Here is a 20,433-nt window from a genome sequence, read left to right on the forward strand (position 1 = left end):
AAAAAAGGAAAAAAAGCCCCTGTGGCTCATGAGCTCAGGCAGAGTCCTGTGGCCATGACGTGGCTCAAGCGACTGGCAGCTGCCACCAGCGTCCCTGAGGGGTGGCCAGACCCGTGCCTTGGGGTGTCAGAGGACACTGGCACGGTGACACCACGTCCCCACAGTGCCCAGGGCAAAGCCGGGGCAGAACTCGGCTCGCAGAGCACGGAGCCACAGAGCAGGAATCTGCGGTGCAAAGTGCAGCAGCTGGAGGAGCTGCCAGAGGCACCTGAGCTGGAGGGACACCTCTCAGAGGAGACCTGTGCACTCTGCGGTGCTCCAGGCACCTCCCGGGACAGGACTTCACGGGGAATTCAGAGGAACCACCCCGGGCATGGTGATACCACTCACTGTCAGAGAAGGACCGTGGGGAGAAGGAGCAGAGGGCACACCGCCCTCACCCCATAGGGCAAGGCTGGCAGGGGCAGGACGGGGAGAAGGCGGAATGGATCAGCTCAGCATGAGCGGATCCCATCTCCTGGACCGCGTCTGGAAACTCCTGCGGCCCCGAGGGCAGCCAGTGTCACACTCACACACACAGACACAGACACACACAGACACACACACTCACACACACAGACACAGACACACACAGACACACACACACACACACACTGACACACACACACACACTGACACACACACACACACTGACACACACACACACTGACACACACACACACTGACACACACACACAGACACACACACACACAGACACAGACACACACACACACAGACACACACACATACACACACATACACACACACACACAGACACACACACTCACACACACACTGACACACACACACTGACACACATACAGACACACACACTCACATACACACTCACACATACACACACACACTGACACACACACACAGACACAGACACACACAGACACACACACTCACACTGACACACACACAGACACTGACACACACACACACTCATACACACACACATACTGACACACACACACATACACACACAGTGACACACACACACACTGACACACGCACTGACACACACACAGACACAGACACACACACACAGACACACACACACACACACTCACACACACACTCACATACACACACAAACACAAACACACATACACACGCACACACACAGACACACACACTCACACACACACACACACTGACGCACACACACACGCGCACACACACTCACACAAACACACACACACACACACACCCAGCACCGTCCTCTCCGATGTCAGCTGCCCCTCGGCGCTGAGCTCAGCCCGTGCTGCCACAGGCGCCGTCCCATAACCAGCTCCGTGCCCCCGGAGCCGGCTCCTGCCGGGAACGAGCTGCTCGCCGCCTTTGCTTTGCTTCCGAAACCTTTCCCACTTGTTCCTCCACAGTGGAACAGCTGTTCGCTCCTCCGCAGGGCGCTCACGGCCGCTGCACGTCCTACTCGGGGTTGGAGGGGAGGATTTTAAACCTTTCTCTTTTCCCAGCACAGACACAAAGGGAGAGGCGAGGGAGGCTCACCTGAATACGAGGATTTCTTCATGCCGTCGCTGCGGGCTGTGGCATGGGAGCAGGGCCGAGCCGGGTGAGGTGAGCGGTGCCGCGATCCGGGTGTAGGCAGGGCCGGGGAGGGGACACGCACGGTGCCACCGCATCCGTGCCCGGCTCCGGCCGGGGCTGCCGGCTGTGAGCACACACCTTCCCGGCCTCACACACACCTTCCCGGCCTCACACACACCGGGGCGGGCTGTTCCAATCTCCTGGCACGGGCAGGGGCAGAGCGGGGCTCGGCTGCACCTTTACCCCCGCGGCACGCAAACCCTGCCGGGGCTGGGCTCCCCGCCCTGCGCGGCCCGGGCCATTCCTGCGCCGCAGCCAAGGCCGGCCGTGGAATTTCACGCCTCCAGCCCGGCGCACCCCATGGATTTGATTCAGCCCTCGGCTGGCTGGAGCGGCTCGGGTCAGCGCTGCTTCCCCGACTCTAGCTCAAAGTGCCTTAGTGACCCGTGAAAACGCCTCTTTCCTCCCCAAACCCGCTCGTCCGGGGCTCATTGAGGGCTGCGGACCGAGGCAAAGGTTTGTGCAGGCTCACACCTGACTTACTCTCCTCTGCGGGCCCCACGGACCCCAGAAAGAGCCCCCAGACATCGCCCCCGGGCTGGGAACAAGGGTTTCACTGTTCCTCATCTGCCAGGAGTGCGAACGCGCCCCGGATCGCTCCCCTGCCACAGGCACGTCGGGCAATTAGTTACACAAATGCAAAATGCCGAGAGCATTGCAAACACAGGCAGGAAGAAAGTTTGAGTGACTCCTAATTTGTTTTAAGGGCACAGGGAAGTGCAGGAGGTTGGAGTGCTGGTTCCCTGGGCAGATCTCCACAGCCCCTCGGGTGGGTCACACACACACAGAGGTGCAGAGCATAAAGCCTGCTCACATGGGAGAACTCCACCAGCTCCAAGGAAGGCACGGATTCCACAGGAAGGGCTTTCTGCTTGCTTTCGGACTCTTCCAGAGTAGGGGGAAAATGTTTTCTGTCCCCAGCCCTAGCCCTGGCAATTGCAGGAGGACAGAGGAAGGCAATAGATGAGCTGGATTAAGAGGATATGGTGCTATCAGCATTTCTTACCATTTCTCAGCCATAGATTATCTCCTCTGTAACAGATCTGAGAAAAAGGATTGTCTGAGTCTCTCTCCAGCTTTAGTGCAAAACTGGAAGAGCTGGCTGAAGTCACTGGGGGATTCAGTGCTAAGCAGCCAGACTTTGCACTGGAACAGCTCAGGAGCACTCCACATTCCCAGGATTGCAGCAACAACGACTGCCCAGGGCTCCAGGACAGAACTACATCGCTCTGGTGCTGGGGTCTGCAGGGGGAGAGATGTTTGCAAAAGGTGTCATCAACATGTTTGTCATCAACAAAATTTCCATCAAAAAAAACCCCAAAACCCTCTTGAACCACCAAAGGTTTGCTGCTTAGTCAAGCACACATTTAAGGCAATAGTAATGATATATTACCCTTTCCACAGGTGCTTTTGAAATCATTGGTCACAATTCATGGAGGAGAAACAATAGTGCAATGATTTGCCCCACCTCGTCCACCAAAGTGAGGGCAAAGCCAGGAGCAGACCCCGTTCCTGGTCTCTGATCCCACTGTTCTGCTCCTGCCTGCACCCCTCTGATGGGCACAACCGACCCTCAGCGCTCACAGGGATACACCTCACAGGAGTGCAAAAGGCAGCTTTCCCTTCTTGATTATGGGGATATGTGCCTGTGTGCCTGCTTTGGTGTGCAACTGCACCTGCACATATGTGCAGTTCAATGTCCAGTCCTGTGTTAGTGCACAGTTACTCGTGCAGAGGGTGTCTGTGCCATGGTCCCAGGGCTGCTGTGGTGGGAGCAGCTTGTTGGGAGCCGTGGCCGTTTGATCAGCTCCACTGCACAAACACAAACAGCAAATTGTGGGGCAGGCGTCCTACTGCAGCGCCAAACAAACACGATGAGACAGAAAATGGCTGAAGGGAGAATTTTCTGAAATATTCTGTGACAAAGAATCCTTTTCTTTGCCTGCCCAGCCTCAGAATTGCCCAGAGAATCAGTCACTTGGCTCAGAAGGGCAGGTTAATGTTTAATACAATGCAGAGCCCACAGGCTTCCAACAGGTAAGTCATTTAGAGGTTGTGTTTTTTTGTTTTTGGAGTTTTTTTTTTTTTTTTTTTTTTTTTTTTTTTTTTTTTTTTTCTTCCCTCTGCTTTTTTGTAAGTCAGTGAGGGAATTTACTGCTCCTGAAAGTGAGGGATTTGGGCTGCTAGCTCAGCCTGGCTGCAGCTCTGGCCAGCACTGTGTGAGCTCCACACATCCAGCCCTGGCACCCACAGCCATCCTGCCCCAGCCCTGGGCATGCCCCTGCCAGACACATCCCACCCTGCATTGGGGTGTCAGCACAGCGCTGGCACAGAGCTGGCCTCCTGTCCTGGTTTAGGGCAAATTCAGGAGGAAATCTCCAAATGGAATCCCTCTGGGAAATAAACCCAAATGGCCCCTCCCCAAATCGGTCCAGGGAAAAAACTCTCCTTAGAGAAAAGTGGAAAACAAAGTGCCCACAAGCACAAACAATGAATAATATGAAACAATAAAACTTCTCATTGTTCTGAAGTGAGATGGCAAATTGAGAAAGTCCTGGCTGTGGGTGTAGCTCAGCTCTCCCAGCCTCTCATCAGTCCCTCTGGTGCTGGAAAATGCCATCCTGGGCCCCGGTGGGTCACAACTGTGAGCTCCTGGTGCTCCTCTGGGTTTTCTGTCACAACAGGGCTAATCAGTTCCAAGAAAAAGGAAAGAAACAAACCAGTCCAGGAACTTCTCTGCCTCAGCCAGCTAAAACCGACTAAAGGCACAGGAGATCTCTGTCCCACTGTCTGTCCGTGCTGCAGACAGCACAGTCCAGGAGCAGAATGCAGAGCAGTGAGAGCAGTTTCTGAAAACAAACTCAGCACTTCTCTTTCTCTCTCTTGACTCTCAGAACCAGTCTGAAAGGTGTAAGACTTAATATCCAGCATAAACAGAACAGACACTTGGGGATACAAGCATCACAGAGTCACCCCAGGGCACCACCCTCAGAGAGGCTGTGTTGGCCTCGCTTGTCCCCACCTCGGGGTGCCCAGCTCCACACACAGACAGCAGTGACCTTTGGAGGGATGAGCCTGGGCAGCCTGCTCTGAGCCCAGTGGCACCTGCAGCCTCTGGAGCTGCAGATGTTGCAGCTCCTGCAGCAGCTGCTGAGCCTGGCCCAGCTGTGGTGCCCTCAGCTGCTGGTTCTTCCTGCAGCACGTGTGTTAGAGTTGTTGCATGAAAAGTTTTGGCTGTGATGCCTTGGAGTGGCCACGTAGAACAGAGGGTAGAGAAGGTTAAGGGCATAAAGTGGGTGTTTATTAAAGGCCTTTAACAGGTACATCTTGGGCAGTCAAAAGCCTCCCAGAGGCCATACCCAAGATGGTCATGAGTTTTTCAGACTCCAGATAAAAGTTTGCTCCATTTACATATCAGGGATTAATTCTCCAATTACAGCTTCAGGTAATGAAGTCATATTCCCCCAGTTTGCTCCTCCCAAAATTTACTTGTGTTTATACTTTTAGTGTCCTGAGGCTGTAGGATTTCCTTGAATCTCAGGCCTAGAGGAATTGCTTTGACCAAAATGTGAAGACAGTAGCTAACACTGTATATATATGTATATGTAGTTATGCACTACTGCAGTCCAGGATTTGAAAAATACGAAGGCTGAAATCTTAAGGCATCAGCTGCAAGGGGTCTGTGCTGTCTCTCCCCCAGCATCCTCCTCCAGGGAGCCACGTTCCCCAGCATGTGGGGGTCCTGCTTGCAGAAACACAATCTCCCAAACTAAACACAGCAGCGATCAGAGGAGGGAGAGACAAGCACTGCCAGCTCCACACCGTGGGCTGAGGCCGGCAGCCAGAGGCCCAGGAAAGGGTCAGAGGGAGAGAGAGAACAGCAGAGGCAGCAACACCCAGAAATGCACACTGAAGTGAGGAGGAAAGGGTACAAGTAAGGAAAGGATGAGCTCCATGGGGAAAAAAAACCTGATTACACGGACTCACACAAGTGTCCCGAGACATTTGGGAATGCTGGGCTGTGCCCCTGCCTCTCTGACTGACTCTTTCAATCTCTCTGACTGAGCTTCTCTCACAAAGGAGGAGGAGGATGGAGTGTTCCCAGGGAGCGGTGTGGTGAGGTTCAGGGTTCCTGGGGTTCCAAGGCATTGGCTGATGGGCAGAAGTGGCTGTCCTGGAGAGAACAGAACTCCCTGTGTGTCCAGCAACAAGGAGAAGCAGGAATTTACCCTGCAAAGTCCTGTCCATGAGCAGCAGAGCAGACCTGAGCTTGGGGAACAGCATCTCCAACTCATACAGAGGTAGAACCTCAGGTGTCAGGACTATACATTTCCCCCATCTCCCTCTCCAGCTCTGGTTTACAAATGATCCTCCAAGCTCCTTTCCTGACCAATCACCCTTCTGTGGCTGTGATGCTGGAGAGGAGATGCAGAGGACTTTTCCACCCTACTCTGCCCCAGCAGGGCAGGCAGCTGCCAAACTGAGCAGGAGGGGACTGGTGACACTGCACTTTGGCCTGGGCATCCCTGCAAAACCCAGCGTGGAGAGCCCCTGGATTCAAGGGAAAAGCAGGAGACCAGCACACAGGAGCTGAGACCTTGTGGGGTTTGGCCAAGACAGGGCTGCCCTGGCAGGTACCGAGGAGGGCTTTGGGCACTGCTGCATGTGCAGTGGGACCTGACTCACCCCTGAATACAAAAGCTGGGATTTACTAAGCCAGCAGAAAAGGGCCAGGAGTTCAGTCATCCCCCTGGATCTGCTCATTTCCACAGGAGGAGCTCTGTGGCAGCAGACTGGCTGCTGGTGGCACAGCTCAGCCCATGCTCTGTGCCCTTAGCAGGGCACCATTGCCATTGTCCCTGCCCAATTCCCATTGTCGAGATTGCAGGACAGTGAGATGCTTGTGAGAAAGGACAAAAGCCTGGCAGCCAGCACTGCTCACTGGCAGAATCTGCCCTTCTCTCTGCCACCTTCTTGAGGAAATTGAACTCTTATGGCACCTCTGATGGCTCTCCCTTTCCCCTGCAGCCCCAGCAGAGCATTCACTCACACAATGCACCTCTTGTGCCAGTCAGTTAATCCAAACAGTGCACACTGCTTACTTACATTCATTATCCTCATTTAGTTATTAAAAAAAAAAAAAAAAAAGCAAACACATAATTTCATTTTTAACAGCTCTGAGAAGGGGTTATCCAAACTGGGATTAAAACTCTGGGCTGCCTGACTCGTTACTGCCTGACTTTTCAGCTGCAGGAATGTTGGCTGCTCCAAGCTCAGTGGAGCCTTGTGAAAACATACCTGCCCAGATCTTGGGGAGGGAGATAGGAATCAGCTCGATGATCAAAGCCCCTGATAGCATTCCTGGATCATACAGGCTGTTCATGCAGAGGTCTGCAGGACTGATTGGCAGTGACCTGGAACTGCTTCCCGCAGCACTTGGGGGATGATTCAGTGGAATTCACATCCAAAAAATCCTCCAAGCCCTGACTTCATCTGCAGGCACATATGAATCATGTGGCTGCCGTGAGGCAGCAGCCTGACCCTCAAGCTTGCAGTTAGGAAATCAGGGGTGGGTTTATGGAGTGCATTTGGGGTGATCCTGTTATTCATGAGCACCAAACCCACTGAACCATGGGGATGGGCTGGTGGGATGTGTGTGAGAGCAGCTCAGGTCCACATGGATGGGGAATAATCTCCTACTGGAAATCATGGCTGAGATCTCAGCTAAATCTGTGTAACAACACAGAACAGGCCCATTTCCCTGCCCTCAGTGTCACTGGGGACAGCGTGGCCACCTGTAAGTCCCAAATGTCTGTGCAAACCCAACTGCCAAACCCAGGATCGGCTAAACACAAACAACAGCAATGTCACAAGCCACCACCACTGCTAAAACTCATCATAGTCCAGCCCTGAACCACATTTGCTTGCCACTGGCCAGGATTTCGTGCAGCTCTCTCCCCTTCCTGCTCCACAGCAGGAAAACACAGATGTTCAGCCTGTCAGCATCAATCCACAATGCTCAGATGCAGGAGGCCAGGCAGCTGTGGTGACCTAAAGCCTCATCATCCTCTCTCTCTCTCTCTCTCTCTCTGCTTTTTCCAGAGGTTGATTCATTTGCTTAGGACACAGCACAGTCAGGCTTTCTGTGGTCTTAACTGCATATGATTAAGAGGTAAATTATTTAGCTGTGCATTTCCTAACTTTTTTTCCCCCTGTGATTCCCTGTGACAGCAAAGCATCAAAACCCCACAGCACTAAAGGATCATCATGTATGATCTGATGGTCAGGCTGCTCTCATCGGGGTGATGGTTATGGTAAGGAAGAAAAGAACTTAATGAAGCAATTACTCCTATCAAATCAGCGGGTTTTGTTCTTTTCTTCTGCCTTAATTACGAGGAACCAGGAAGAATGTCCAATTACTCAGGGCAGAATTTCATTACCAAACAAGATAGCATCTGCTCAGCCACAAGGTACATCAGATGGCCATTTTCATAGAATGGTTAGGGAAGAGAATACTTCAACCTGAAATTAAAGCTGAAGAGGACATTAACAGGCAACAAAATAAAAAATTAAAGGCACTAGTCAATGGCCATTCAATAGAAGGAAAATCCCTGAATGTAAGGGAAGTCTGAATGAAAGGCTGTAAGTGTTTTCCATTTTCAATAGCTCCAGTTTCTGAAAACAAAACTCTTCAAGGTGGCTCATGAGCTGACCCACATGAATACATCCCCCACCCCCCTCCAAGAATCATTGTAAAATCCCTGAGCTGCTTTCAGAACTGCCAGCTAAGCACTTCAGAATCTAACTGCAGGTTTGAAAAACAAAAGCAGGTCAAAGTCAAACTCTCAAACCCCTCACAGCTTAATCCATTTTTCACAAATAAAGAACCCTGGTTTATGGCTTTTATGGTCTGAAACGATGGGAATTAAGCAACAGCCTCAGCTTTGTGTTAGTCATGTCCTTCCAAAGTGGTACAGAAGGGATCTGGACCTTAATTGCCATCAAGTGAGAGGATCCCTAATTTTCATCCAGCATCACACCTAACCCAGGGCAGGGCCTTTCCCCAGTGCCTGAATCCCCAGGTGCATTTTCACAAGTGCAATTCAGAGAAGTGAATATGCATCCCCAGGGAAGGGGGGAAAGGAGAAAAGAGTCACAGTGCTGGAGCCCTGGAAAGCCAGGCTTGCTGGTGCAGGAGGCACAGGACGTGTGGGGTAGAGGGACCACACAGCAGCTTTCCTGACCTCCTCAGCAGCACCAACCAGCCTGGCTGCAGGCTGAGCACATGTCAACAAGCCAGGCGTGGCTGTTTGGCTGCTCCTGTGCCTGGGCAGAGACATCCCTGGGTAGGCAGGGAATGGCACAGTCATGCTGCAAGCTCTGCTTAGCTGTGCCTGCCATGATTTCCAAATCCAGCCCTGTGTCTTAGTTTGGAAAGACAGGTGTCTGCCAGAGCTTCCCTTGGAATGGAGAATGTAAACCCCCTCTCTCGGAATTATTATAATTTTGAAATTAAGGGGCTTTCAGGCAAAGATATGGGAATAGGCATAACAGTTCTTTACTAGGAATATTAAAAATGTAGTAGTACAAAAAAGCAAATTAACAAAAAAAAAGAAAAAACACTGACAGAGTCAGAACACAACCTGACCCTCTGTTGGTCAGGGTGTTGGTGTCAGCCCAGTCAAGTCCTCCTGCAGTGACAGATGTGGTTCTGTTGGAGCAATGATCCTGTAGAAGGGTGGAGTTTTCCTCTGAAGGTCCAGTGGTGCTGAGATGGGTCTGATCTCCCTCTGGGAATCCAGTGCAGGCAGACTGTGCTGGAGTTCTGAATCTCAGGTTTGATCCAATAGGAATGCTGGGCTCCTCCCCTTGGGTGGAGCCTCTCCCAGTGGGATGATGTCATTATCTCAGCCCTGCAGTGAGCCTGGATGGCCCATGAACAGCAGATACCCCTGGAGGGAGGATGGGTCCTGGAAGGGATAAAGAACCCTGCCCCAGCTGGTTTTACAGAAGGCACCTGCCCCCTTCCACTCAGAGTTATGAGATAAAGAAGAACACTTCAACCAGTTTTAGCAGATGAGAATAGAATACATCTTCATTGCAGCCCAAGACACCCTCTGAGAGTGCTTTAGAGCATATTCCTACCTGCATGACCTTACGTTTGCCTCCCCTGTCTAAAAGCCAGAGGCACAAGGTGCCCCTGACAGCTCGTGATGGAAAAGCAGCCCCAAATGCAGAGGGAGCTCTGCCTTTTCTCTCTGGACTGGAGCCATGGGGCCTGCTAGAACTGGGAAAGGGGAGCAAGGAACTGGAAAATAGAATCAACAATTAAAGAGCCCACTGAAAATGTGGATAAAGGAAAACCGCTGAGGGATCAACCAGAGTCTGCCTATAATCACTAGCAAAGCAATTACAGAATTAGGGATGATTTAGAACAGACTGAAGAGCTGGATACTTGGCACGTGCTATGGAAAAGCTGTAAGGAGGGAATTCTGTATGCTGGCACCGGGCTCAGGAGCCACAAGTGATGCAGCCTCAGCAGTTCTGTCCTTTACAGAGCAAACTGAGCAGCATTTGGATGTCTTTTCTTATAGCTCTCAGCTTCCAGCTATAATTTGGTCCAACCATCGATTCCAAGTTTTAAAAATCAAAACAAACAAAATTTAGTTATGCAGAAGGTTGAAAAAATATGAGGAATGATTAATAATAGCCACTGTTTCCTCAGTGCTGTAACACAGAGCAGCTTCCAGCCAGCACTGGCAGCTCTTTTGGGAGGAAATTACTATTGTCCAACTTTACAGGTGGGAAAACTGAGACACAAAAGTTCTGCAGAAAGCAGCTGGTTTAGCCCAGCTTTAGAGTTGTAGTCCTAGACTTTTATTATACATAAAAACTCTGAATATTCCTGGAAACTGGGGCAGGTTGATCTGTGACACACTGTCACCCAGCATCAGCCTTCACCCATGTCTCTGCCTTGCTTGCTAAGGACATAATTTCACTGTTATTTTCTCTTTTCTTGCACTGGCACAGCTTCATTTCTCGTTGCTCTTTATCTTCCATCTATGTCATTTACTCCAGAATTTCAAAGGACGATTTTGCCACCAACCAGCAGCAGCTAAAATACTTGCCCAAGATTTAGGGGAGTGGAGAAACAAAGCCCAAACTCATTTCCAATCAACTCACACATGAGCAGCAAGCCCCAAGCTGAGAAGTCCAAGACTTTCAAATTAGTTTGGTACAAATTCCTTTGGAAAGCTCCAGAGGATTCTCCCACTGACACTGAAAGGAGCAAATCTGTAAGACAGAGGAGTTTCAACAGGCAGTGGCTTTAAGGGTAAAAATCAGCTTCATTTGAAGCTCTGCTGTGCCAGTAAGGAAGCAGCCAGGGCTGCCTTCACACCCAGCTCCGAGTGATCAATCACCATGAATCATCCCTTGAGAGAGGAGCAGGGAGGTGATTTAAACACTGAAACATGCCTGCTGCTGTTCAGCAGGTACCTACACGACTGGGCTGACATACCCACCTCAGAGGGACTTCAAACAGGCTGGGAGGCAGGCAGGGAGGGTGCAGGAGCACATCTCAAATCCGTGTTCCTGCCCACACCCTGTGAGCCCCAACAGAGGACAATCCCAGTCTTGTTACTGGAGAAGCACCTTGGAGCCTGAATATGCATTTTCATCTTATGTGTTTCTTTAAAATATCCTCAGCTTTGCAAACTGTGGGGTTTTTTTTTTCTTTTGTGCTGTCACTCACAAGGCCCTGTAAGGCAGAGCCAGAGATGAAGAGAGAAAATAGAGCCACACAAAGAGCAAAGCTGCCTCTCTCCTCACTGAGGGAGAGACAGGCACAGCTTTAAGGGCAACCGAGCAAACAGAGCTGAGGTTTGAGTTCAGTTCTGTACAAACTGGCAGGGGCTGCAAAATGATGCAGGGAGAAACGACAGCCCAAGAACAACAGAGGGCCATGGTGTCAGCCCAGCCCCTCAGCCCTGCCAAGACAAGCCAAGCAGCATCAGAGGCTGCTGGCAGTGTTTTGGGGGGCTTTGAGGAGTCAGCTGGGGCTCAGGCTGGGGCATGAATGGTTTCCCAACAGAAATGATTCAGAGTCTGGAGCGGTTTCAGGAGGAGCTGGCTGGTGCCAGGAGCTTTGTGAATGTAGCAGCAAGGAATGCTTCCTCCCTCCTCATCCCCCGGCCTCCGGCTGCTCCCGGGACCAGGCTGTGCAGAGCCACTCAGAAAAAGTGGGTTGTGGTCCAGAACCCCCCGGGGGAGCTGGCCTCCATCTCCACGGAGTAGCTGCAGAGAAGAGTCACCTGCTGCGAGGGTCGAGGCTCCAAAAAACCCTCACCTGACCCGTGGCCAAAGGCAAACAGCTCTGCTCCCAGGGGGAGAGAACAGGAACTATGAAAGGGGTGTTACAAGCCCTTCTGCAAAAGCCTTTCTGCTGTTGCTGTGTTTAACAACTCACATCCCCGCGAGGAGCAGGGACTGAGGGCAGTCAGATCCCACGGAGGGCTCCCATCCACTGCCAGCTCCCAGCCTGGCACAGCTGCTGCCCTCACCCCCCTGTGGCCCTGTCTGATGGATTAATTTTCCTGATTGGATTAATCCTGATGGATTAATTTTCGCTCATGTGGTTGTTACTGCCTTGTCCTCCCCTTGGGTGCTGTCCCACTGCCACAGCCCTTGCTTGGTGTTGAAGTGGTTGTCCAAGTGTTTTCACCCATTTCAATCTGTCCCCAACATCACAGGCAGCTCCTTTTCCAGTGAGGTCCTTGTGTGTACTGAAGACAACTACAAACACCATCGTTTTGCCTTTCCTTTTCCTTTCCTTTAAGACTGAAACTACAGAAAGTAACTCCAGGTGGATCCACCTGGCCATGGCTCTTAGCCATCATCTCTGAGCAGAGTACCTCAGAATTCTGAGGATAACCACTGCCTGCAAACACTGTCTTGGAGAGGAGAAAAGCAGTGGAAAAATAACAATTTAACTAAACTGCTTCGAGACGCAGCTTCAGGGAAGTGTTACTGCAAAAAATACCTCACATTTCAATATTTGCTCACTGATCTGAGCGCAGGTGGATTCAGCTCTCCTACTTCCCCCTTCAGGCAGCTCAGGAGTAGAGAAAAAAAATGGATGCCTCAGGTAAATAATTCTTCCTGAAGCATTCAGCAGGTTCTGATCTCCCCAGGACATCCCAACAGCCATCTGCAGGACCAGACCCTCCAAGTCCTACTTGTACTGCTTGCTCTTCTTGGCCACAGGAGTTTTCCCAAGGTGTCTGTCAGACCTAAGGCTGTTCATTTTGACAGAAAACACGGGCTTTTGTGCACAAGTTTGAACAGTCACCAGGTGGAGCTCTTCTCGATTGTATTTCCTTTTCTACAGGCTTTTCTATCATGAAAAGAACTGTAGGGAAGACAGCCAGCAGTGTGGTGCCTGCCTTTGGAGAGGTCGAGCATAAATCAGTCTGATCACGGTCTGAACAGAGTCATTCTCCAGCCGCTGCTCCCAACCATGCACAAGGAGAAAAACACACAACTACAAACAGATTTCTCCTTCCATTAAAGCATTTTTCCTTCCAAAACCATTTTTACAATAATTATTACTAGCAGCACACAACCAGGTCTCACAGCCCCGCATTCTGATTCAAGAGTTAGAGGCTGTTGATCACAGCCCCTCAGCACCGTGGTTCCAACCCGGAGGTTTTCGAGGAGAAAATCTCTCTTGCTGCTGAGCCGTGCCCATTTCATTGGCACTTCAACTTATCTAACCACAAGAGCAGCTTGGCCAATGACAAATTACACTGTTTATACAATTAACAGCCCTGGATGAGCATATCTCTTCCAAGAAACCATGAGCACTTACAAAGCTGTCTTTTTTACAGCAAGGAAGAAAGCCAATGCAAAAGCAGAGCATGTGGCTGCCAGTTATAATTGAAATCATTTTAATAATTCATGCCTCATTACCTTGCCACATGGCAGTTCAAAGACCATCTCCTAATTCTTTAACCCTTCTCTCCTGCGTCCTTTGGTTTGGTTTCTTAGTTTAATCAGTCAAGAAACAAAATGTGGGATGCTCAGCAGCACTTGCCCATGGGGACAAAACCCAACGGGGGCTGGTGAGCCTAAGCTCTTAATCCCCTTCCTCCTGCCCTCCTTGGTTTCCTGATTTGATCTCTCCCTGCCAGCTGAATCAGTAAAGAAATTAATAAACTATCTATTAGATATGCCAAGCTGTTGGCTGAGGCTGGAATTGCTTTATGGCGTGTCTTGGTACACACTAGACAAGGGGAGCTCCTGTTATTTAGCAGCTTTATATGGCCAGGTAAGAACTGCTGGAAGCAACTGTGTCCTTTATGCTCTGATATCTCCTGAGATTTTTCCAGCTTTGAGTTGTCCTCTGGGTAGTCAGTCCCACAGCCATGTCCTTTTCTCCTTAGCAGAATTGCAGTTTGAAAGTCAGGACACCAGAACATAATATTTTTAATGGCTTTGAAGCTTTCCTGCTGCCCCTTTGGCCATCAGGGGAGAGAACACCTGATATCTATTTACTCTTCCAGTACTACGTGGGCAGATTGCAAACAATAAAGTAAGATCTGATGTTATTTATGGCTGCAAGTATGGTCCTGTTCTCTCATGAAAAGGAAATAACCTTGTAAAAACACATTCATTTTAAGCACAGTGTGTATTTACACACAGGAAGGGTCCCTCCTTCACCACTTTAGCTCAGTGTGACTGAGGGAAACCAAGCCACGTACACACGAACATGCACCAACATGTGCAAAATGAGAGTGCTAGCAGGAGATTTCAACAGCAGCAGAGACTATCATTCCATCATTTATAAGTTATTACTCGATGTGTTCCAGCAGGCAGGTACACAGAGCTGGAGATAAACCCAGCCTAGTGAAAGCTGGAGCACGAGGAGCAGCATGAGCTCTGTGCTGCTGTCACCTCTCCTCCAGCACCCAGAGCTGAGCCCTGAGCCTCCAGCAGGGCACAAACCCCATCTCCTCAGCAGCAGAACAAACCTTTCCATGTTCCAGCAGGGCACAAACCCTTCTTGCTCCGGCAGGACACAAACCCCATCTCCTCAGCAGCAGAACAAATCCTTCCATGTTCCAGCAGGGCACAAACCCTTCCTGGGCCTCCAGAACTGCACAAACCCCATCTCCTCAGCAGCTGACACAAGCCCTTCCATGCTCCAGCTCCCACCTGTATCTCCACCCAGGGAAGAGCAGCTGGCAGGGCTGGAGAGAGCCCTCAGGCTCCAGCTGCAGGAAGTTTGTGTCCCCACTGCTTTAGAGCTGCTGTCCTGGGCAGCAGATCTGTGTCCCCCTGGCAGCAGAGCCAGCACAGGGGCACCTTGGGGAATGTTTCAAATCCACACAGGAGTCAAGCCTCGGAGGATGGAAACCTGCCCAGCTCCAGGGGCATTAGAAGAGGAGATGTATCCTGTTTTTTTAAAGTCCATCACAAAGGCTTTTCTGCTGAACACAGAGCCATTCCCATCTCCCCTGCACCCTGAGAGGGGATGACTGACCTGCTCCCTGCATGAAGTGCTTATCAGAGGAGTCGCTGTACCTGTGGATGGTCCGGATTAGAGTGTGGGGAGTCCCCCGTGCCTTTTCCCGGGCTGGATGAATGCCTAGCGAGGAAAGGGATCTTTGCAGGGAATTTATTAGGCAGCCTGAGCAGCACTCCAGAAGCTGCATGTTACCTTTGAAGCCCTTAAATAAAATCTATTGATGGATCACTCTACCTTGCAGGGAGAGGACAAAGGTGATCAAACACAGGTTTCTTTCATGGATAAGCTCTGAGCCAAAGCTCTCTCCATTTAACAGGGAAAAGAGTACAATGAGTGTGACTCATGGCAGAGCTGTGCGGGTGATGTGCTGCCCACAGGCAGGATGCTCAGCTGATGAGGCCATTTCAACCATTAGACCCCATGCAACATGTCATGCTGCTCCCAAATGTTGCAGAACCAAGGTGCCCAGGTGGATTTTTGCCCTCAGAATGCCGATAAGAATTCTTAATTCCCCTTTTCTATCACTACTCGCATTAACAAGCACTGCCCAGTGACAAAAAATGTTAAGGTTTTCAAGTACCATCAAATTGGATTTTCCAGTTTGTAGGAGAGGAAAAGTAAAGGTCACAGTGATCATTACAGCTGTCTTCTTATTCAAACCAGAGCATTTTAGAGAAGAGTTTGGCCTCACTTCTAATTAGCATTCAGTATTGAAGAGCTTGGGGCTCTTCTGGTCTGGGCAGAGGGCCAGAGAGTGACACTGAACAGAAAAAGTAAGCAAAGTCTACTTTAATATCACTGAACAAACCAGGTGAAATAAGAAAGTAAAAAAAAAAAAAAAAGAAGAAAAGAGAAAAAAAAGCCCATTAAAGCACAAAGCTCTAATTCAGTTTCCTGAATTTTAGTTTCTTTCCCCTTAACAAGATTAAGAATTACAGTAAAACAGGCAAGACACTGATCTTGAGTTTGGTTTTTAAGGAGGATAAAATGGTGCCTTGGAGTAAATGCTGCCAACACACAGCAGAACTCAAAGGATCAGAACAGAGCTGTGGGTCACAGAAGGAATCAGAGCAGAAGTCCAAGAATTTGTGTTCTGGACTGCTCGAGAGATTACCTGCTCCCAAATTCATCCTCTCTGAGAGCTGGCTGCTGATCCCTTCTCAATTCCCAGGCACACTGCACCCTCCAGTCTCCATCCAGCTATTTACAGCTGAATCTCCTCCAGCTCTTCCCTTCCAAACCCATGTTAAAGTCTTTCAAGGGATCCCAAGCATTACCCAGCTGAACAGAAAGAGAGAAAGCTGACCATGTCTCTCCTCCCTCTCTGGCCATCCCTTCCAGCCACGCTGCCAACTTCCAGCACATCCTGGCCATATATTTAGTCTGCAGTAATTTGCTTTGCATTGTCTTGTGCGGGCTCCAAGCTCAGGAATTACATATCCAGAGAGGCATCCAGCACTCTGGGAAACCCTGGAGTTTTGGAGACTCAGCTCCTGATGCTGCTGCCAGAGGTTGAGAGACCTCGTGGTCCAGAGCACCACGGCGACTCAGAGGAGCTGAATGGCAGCTCAGGGAGACAGTCCTGAATCCCTGTCTGTGTGTGCTGCCAGAGTGTGTGGAGCAGGGTGAGAGCTGCCAATGAAATGATTCAGGGAATGGATCAGCGCTCTGGGCACTGGGTGAGGGTCCTTGGCAGTCCTGCCTGCCAGGGCACAGTCATGGGCACTTCATGGCAGCGAGGCTGAGGCACAGGAGCCACCACAACATCCTTAAAATGGAAAAAAAGTCATTTCCAGCTCAGGCTCCTTCACTTTTCTCATAAGGAATGATTGGGAGGAGAACTTGGTTGGATTGAAAACTCTTGAAGGCCAACGGCTGTGAGACACCTTCTCCTAAGGAACCCAAAGCTTCTCCTTTCTCTACCTTTAAAGGAGAGAAAGCTCATCTGTGACTGAACATCTGGGCCAAGCAGTGTCCCCAGTCTAAGCCTGCAGCTAAACCTGACAGAGCAAAGCAGATCAAGAGCCTCGAGGGAGCACCTGAGTGACCCAGCAGCGCACAAGGCTGCACTGAGGCTCCAGACCAGCCCAGGGAGATGGGAGAGGCTCCACACCAGGGTGGAGCAGCAGTGATGGCATTCCCCTCCTGGGCACCTCATGCAGCAGGTCAGATTTAACCAACACCTCCAGAGCTGAGCAGAAGTCACCTCCTAAAACGTGGTGATTCGGGGGCTGTTTAGCCTGACCCGTGTCCTCATTCCAAGGTGGAGGTACAAACGGTGGCAGTGAGAAGCAGAGCCATCACTGCCCCCACCCCTAAGATTTACACCCTTGAAGCAGCACCCTAGAGGTGAGCCTGGCTTGGTGTCCTGGGATGTAGTGTAGGATGTGCACAAGGTATTCTATCACCTTCTCCATGAACTGTGAATCCAGGTGGGGCAGTGTTTGCCCAGGCCCCTCCCTCTGGGGTGCTTTCAGTTAATGCCCTGCCCAGGACTCACAGGTACCTCCCTCCTGGAGATATCTCTGGTTAATGGGCCATCAAAGACCCACTGCAGGACTCATCATCCCATTGGGAGATGCTCCACCCAGGGGGAGGAGCCAAGCATTCTCACCTGGATATAAGCTGAGATTTGGGACAGTACAGGCAGCCCTCACCCACTGGATTCCCAGAGGACTGGAGCTACCAGACCATTTCTAAGAGATCACTGCTTCAGGAAGACCACCTCGCTTGGGCTGCTTCCATCACCCTGCTCAGGTTGTATTCTGACTCTGTCACTGGTCTTTTGTATTATCGCATTTATTTTATTTTACTTTTTTTTTCTTTCTTTCTTCCTATTGAATTGTATTTCTGACGTGGAGCCTCTCACTTGTTTTGCTTTCAAACCACCACACTTGGGCAGAGCAAGATGTGATGGGCAGGATGCTCACCTGGAGAGAGCTCCTTCTCTCAACACTGCCCTGTGCAACACTGCACAATGCACAACCTGGGATCCTAATCCCTGCCTGGGGTGTGGAAACAGCTTCTTTTACTCTGTTTCCACCAACCATTTAATGGTGGCACAATCAACACCAGGACTCCAGGCTTTGTGCCCCGCAGGTGGAAGGAAGATGAGCTGGAGGAATTATTGGAACCCACGACAGACATGGCACCTGCTTGGCTTAGGGCCAGGGAGCTAACCTAATTGTTTTGTTGGTTTGATTTATGGGGTTTTTGCTTGGATCTCTGAAAACACGTCAGCCAAGGGGCCTTCACGAGGGTGTTGGTGATGTTGGGAAATGCTGTGGCATTTGCTGGTGGGCAGATGAAATGGTTTTGTGTCTGCATGTCCTAGTGCCCTGTGGTTGTAAGGGCAAACACGACATACAGAGTGACACCATAGAATCCCTTCAGAAGACTCTTTATTATGGCCTCATGTTGTCTTTTATACAGTTTTTACAAACCTTGAGGGCAACTTCTCATTGGTCAATAGCTTCCTTGTTAATTATTCTGTTGGTTAGTAATAGGTATTTTACTTGTCCCTCAAATCTCTCTATTCTTGGATTGTTTACGTATTTTCTTTACTGATTCTCATGGGACACATCCCTTGTTATTACAGGTACACTTATTTTTTACCCTCAGAATAGATTGTGTTAAAGGAACTTCTCATTCTCAAAATATGCTTGTTAGCTGCACTTAGAAAGAAATGAGAGGCTAGCTCTGAATTTAATAGAGCAGGCCTGATTTTATGAGGCCTTTCTTTTATAATTTTTCTGCCTGTCACAACACTGCCCGCCCAGCTCCAGTCCCAGGCCGTGATGCCAAGCAGGAGCAAGGATTACTTTGCCAAGGAAGGGAAAACTGAGCCTGGTGGTTTTCTCTCTAGAGCACATTTCCCTCTCCAACACACAGGAATTCCTGAGGAAATATCACCCTCTTGTGTCCGAAGTGAAGAGAGCAAGAAATGCTCCAAAAGTGGAAAATAAAGGCACCTACATCACCAGAGCTGCGCTGTGGCCCACTGGGCTCCCAGTTCTCGGGTTTAGAGCAGTGATCTCCAGGCTCAGGGCAGGGATGGGCGAGCTGCTCTCCAGAGCTCCTGCAGAACGGGTTGTGCTCTGCTCTGACTGCTTTAAATGCAGTAATCAAGGGTCTCAAGCCCACTTCACTTAGGATTCCACAAGCTGTGAAAGGTGAAAAGCAGCAATTCCATGCAAGCACAAAGCAAACGACATGGATATTAAATGACCTTGCATGTCAGCTTTCTAGTCTGTTATTAAATTATTATTAAATTATCTATTATTATTATTATTAAATTGCTATTAAATTATCTATTACTAGTTCTACTATTAAATAACCAGCATACTGGTTCTGAGAGACCTCTCACCTGCTCCTGGCATCAGCCTGCCCAGCTGGAGCCACGAATCAGTGAGGGATCAGTGCAGAGCAATTCAATATTCATAAATACTGATAAATATTCTGAATATTTAGAATATTTATATTGTAGCCAGTGCTCTGCTACAAACAGGTAAACTTCTACCAAAATCTTCCAGCTTGGTGTGCCGCCTCTCCTGGGACATTTCTGGGCTTTGCCTGCCAGAGCGTGAGCACGCTGTGCTCCCAGAGCTGTGGGATGGGAGCTGAGAAAGGGGATTTGTCAAGGTGCAGTTGGGTTGGGTTTGTGTGCCCGAAATTGGGTTGGGTTTGTGTGCCCGAGTTAAGGTGGTTAAGAGTTTTGTGCCTCTGAAAGCCCTGAGGCAGGTCACAAGAAAGAAGAGGAGTCCTCAAGGTCTTGTTTTCTCCATTTCCCGTGTTGTTCATGATTTCCTATCTCACAGTGTTCTCTGTGCCCAGCCGAGGTCTGAACAGCAGCTGGGACACGAGACAACTCCCCTCACAGTGGGACACCACAGCCCCTTTATACAGAAAATGACATATCAATCACCTGTTTACAGCTCTGGTCCAGTGCCTCTCACCTGAACTAAAGGGCTCAACTCCACTCTGCCCCAATCCCCTCAAACCTCTTTGTGCCACCAGGAGATGGAGGCCAGGGGAGAAGAACCAAGGGCACCCCCCTGAATCCTCCAGCTCGTCCCCCAGGTACCTACATTCTAAAAACTCAAAACTACGTCATTTTTCACCCTACACTAAGCTAAACTACTGTTTTCACATCTTTGTGTGTGTAATTCCTCTCTCAGTGTTGGAAGCCGTTCCCATGGGCTGAAGTCCAAGGCAGTGTCCTCCTGGGCTCTGTGCCAGGGTTTGATAC

General features: G+C 50.1%; 1 protein-coding gene across 1 annotated transcript in view; it reads right to left on the reverse strand.

Moving 5' to 3' along the window:
* SEPTIN9 (septin 9) overlaps positions 1–1,617 on the reverse strand; it is a 142,744-nt gene extending 141,127 nt beyond the window's left edge. The window contains exon 1 of the mRNA XM_066332094.1: positions 1,559–1,617. Coding sequence (XP_066188191.1) covers positions 1,559–1,580 — 22 coding nt within the window. The 5' untranslated portion in view covers positions 1,581–1,617. The remainder of the gene's footprint in view (positions 1–1,558) is intronic.
* Positions 1,618–20,433: the final 18,816 nt, after the last annotated feature.

The sequence above is a fragment of the Sylvia atricapilla genome, chromosome 18, assembly GCF_009819655.1.
Source record: "Sylvia atricapilla isolate bSylAtr1 chromosome 18, bSylAtr1.pri, whole genome shotgun sequence".
NCBI lineage: Eukaryota > Metazoa > Chordata > Aves > Passeriformes > Sylviidae > Sylvia > Sylvia atricapilla.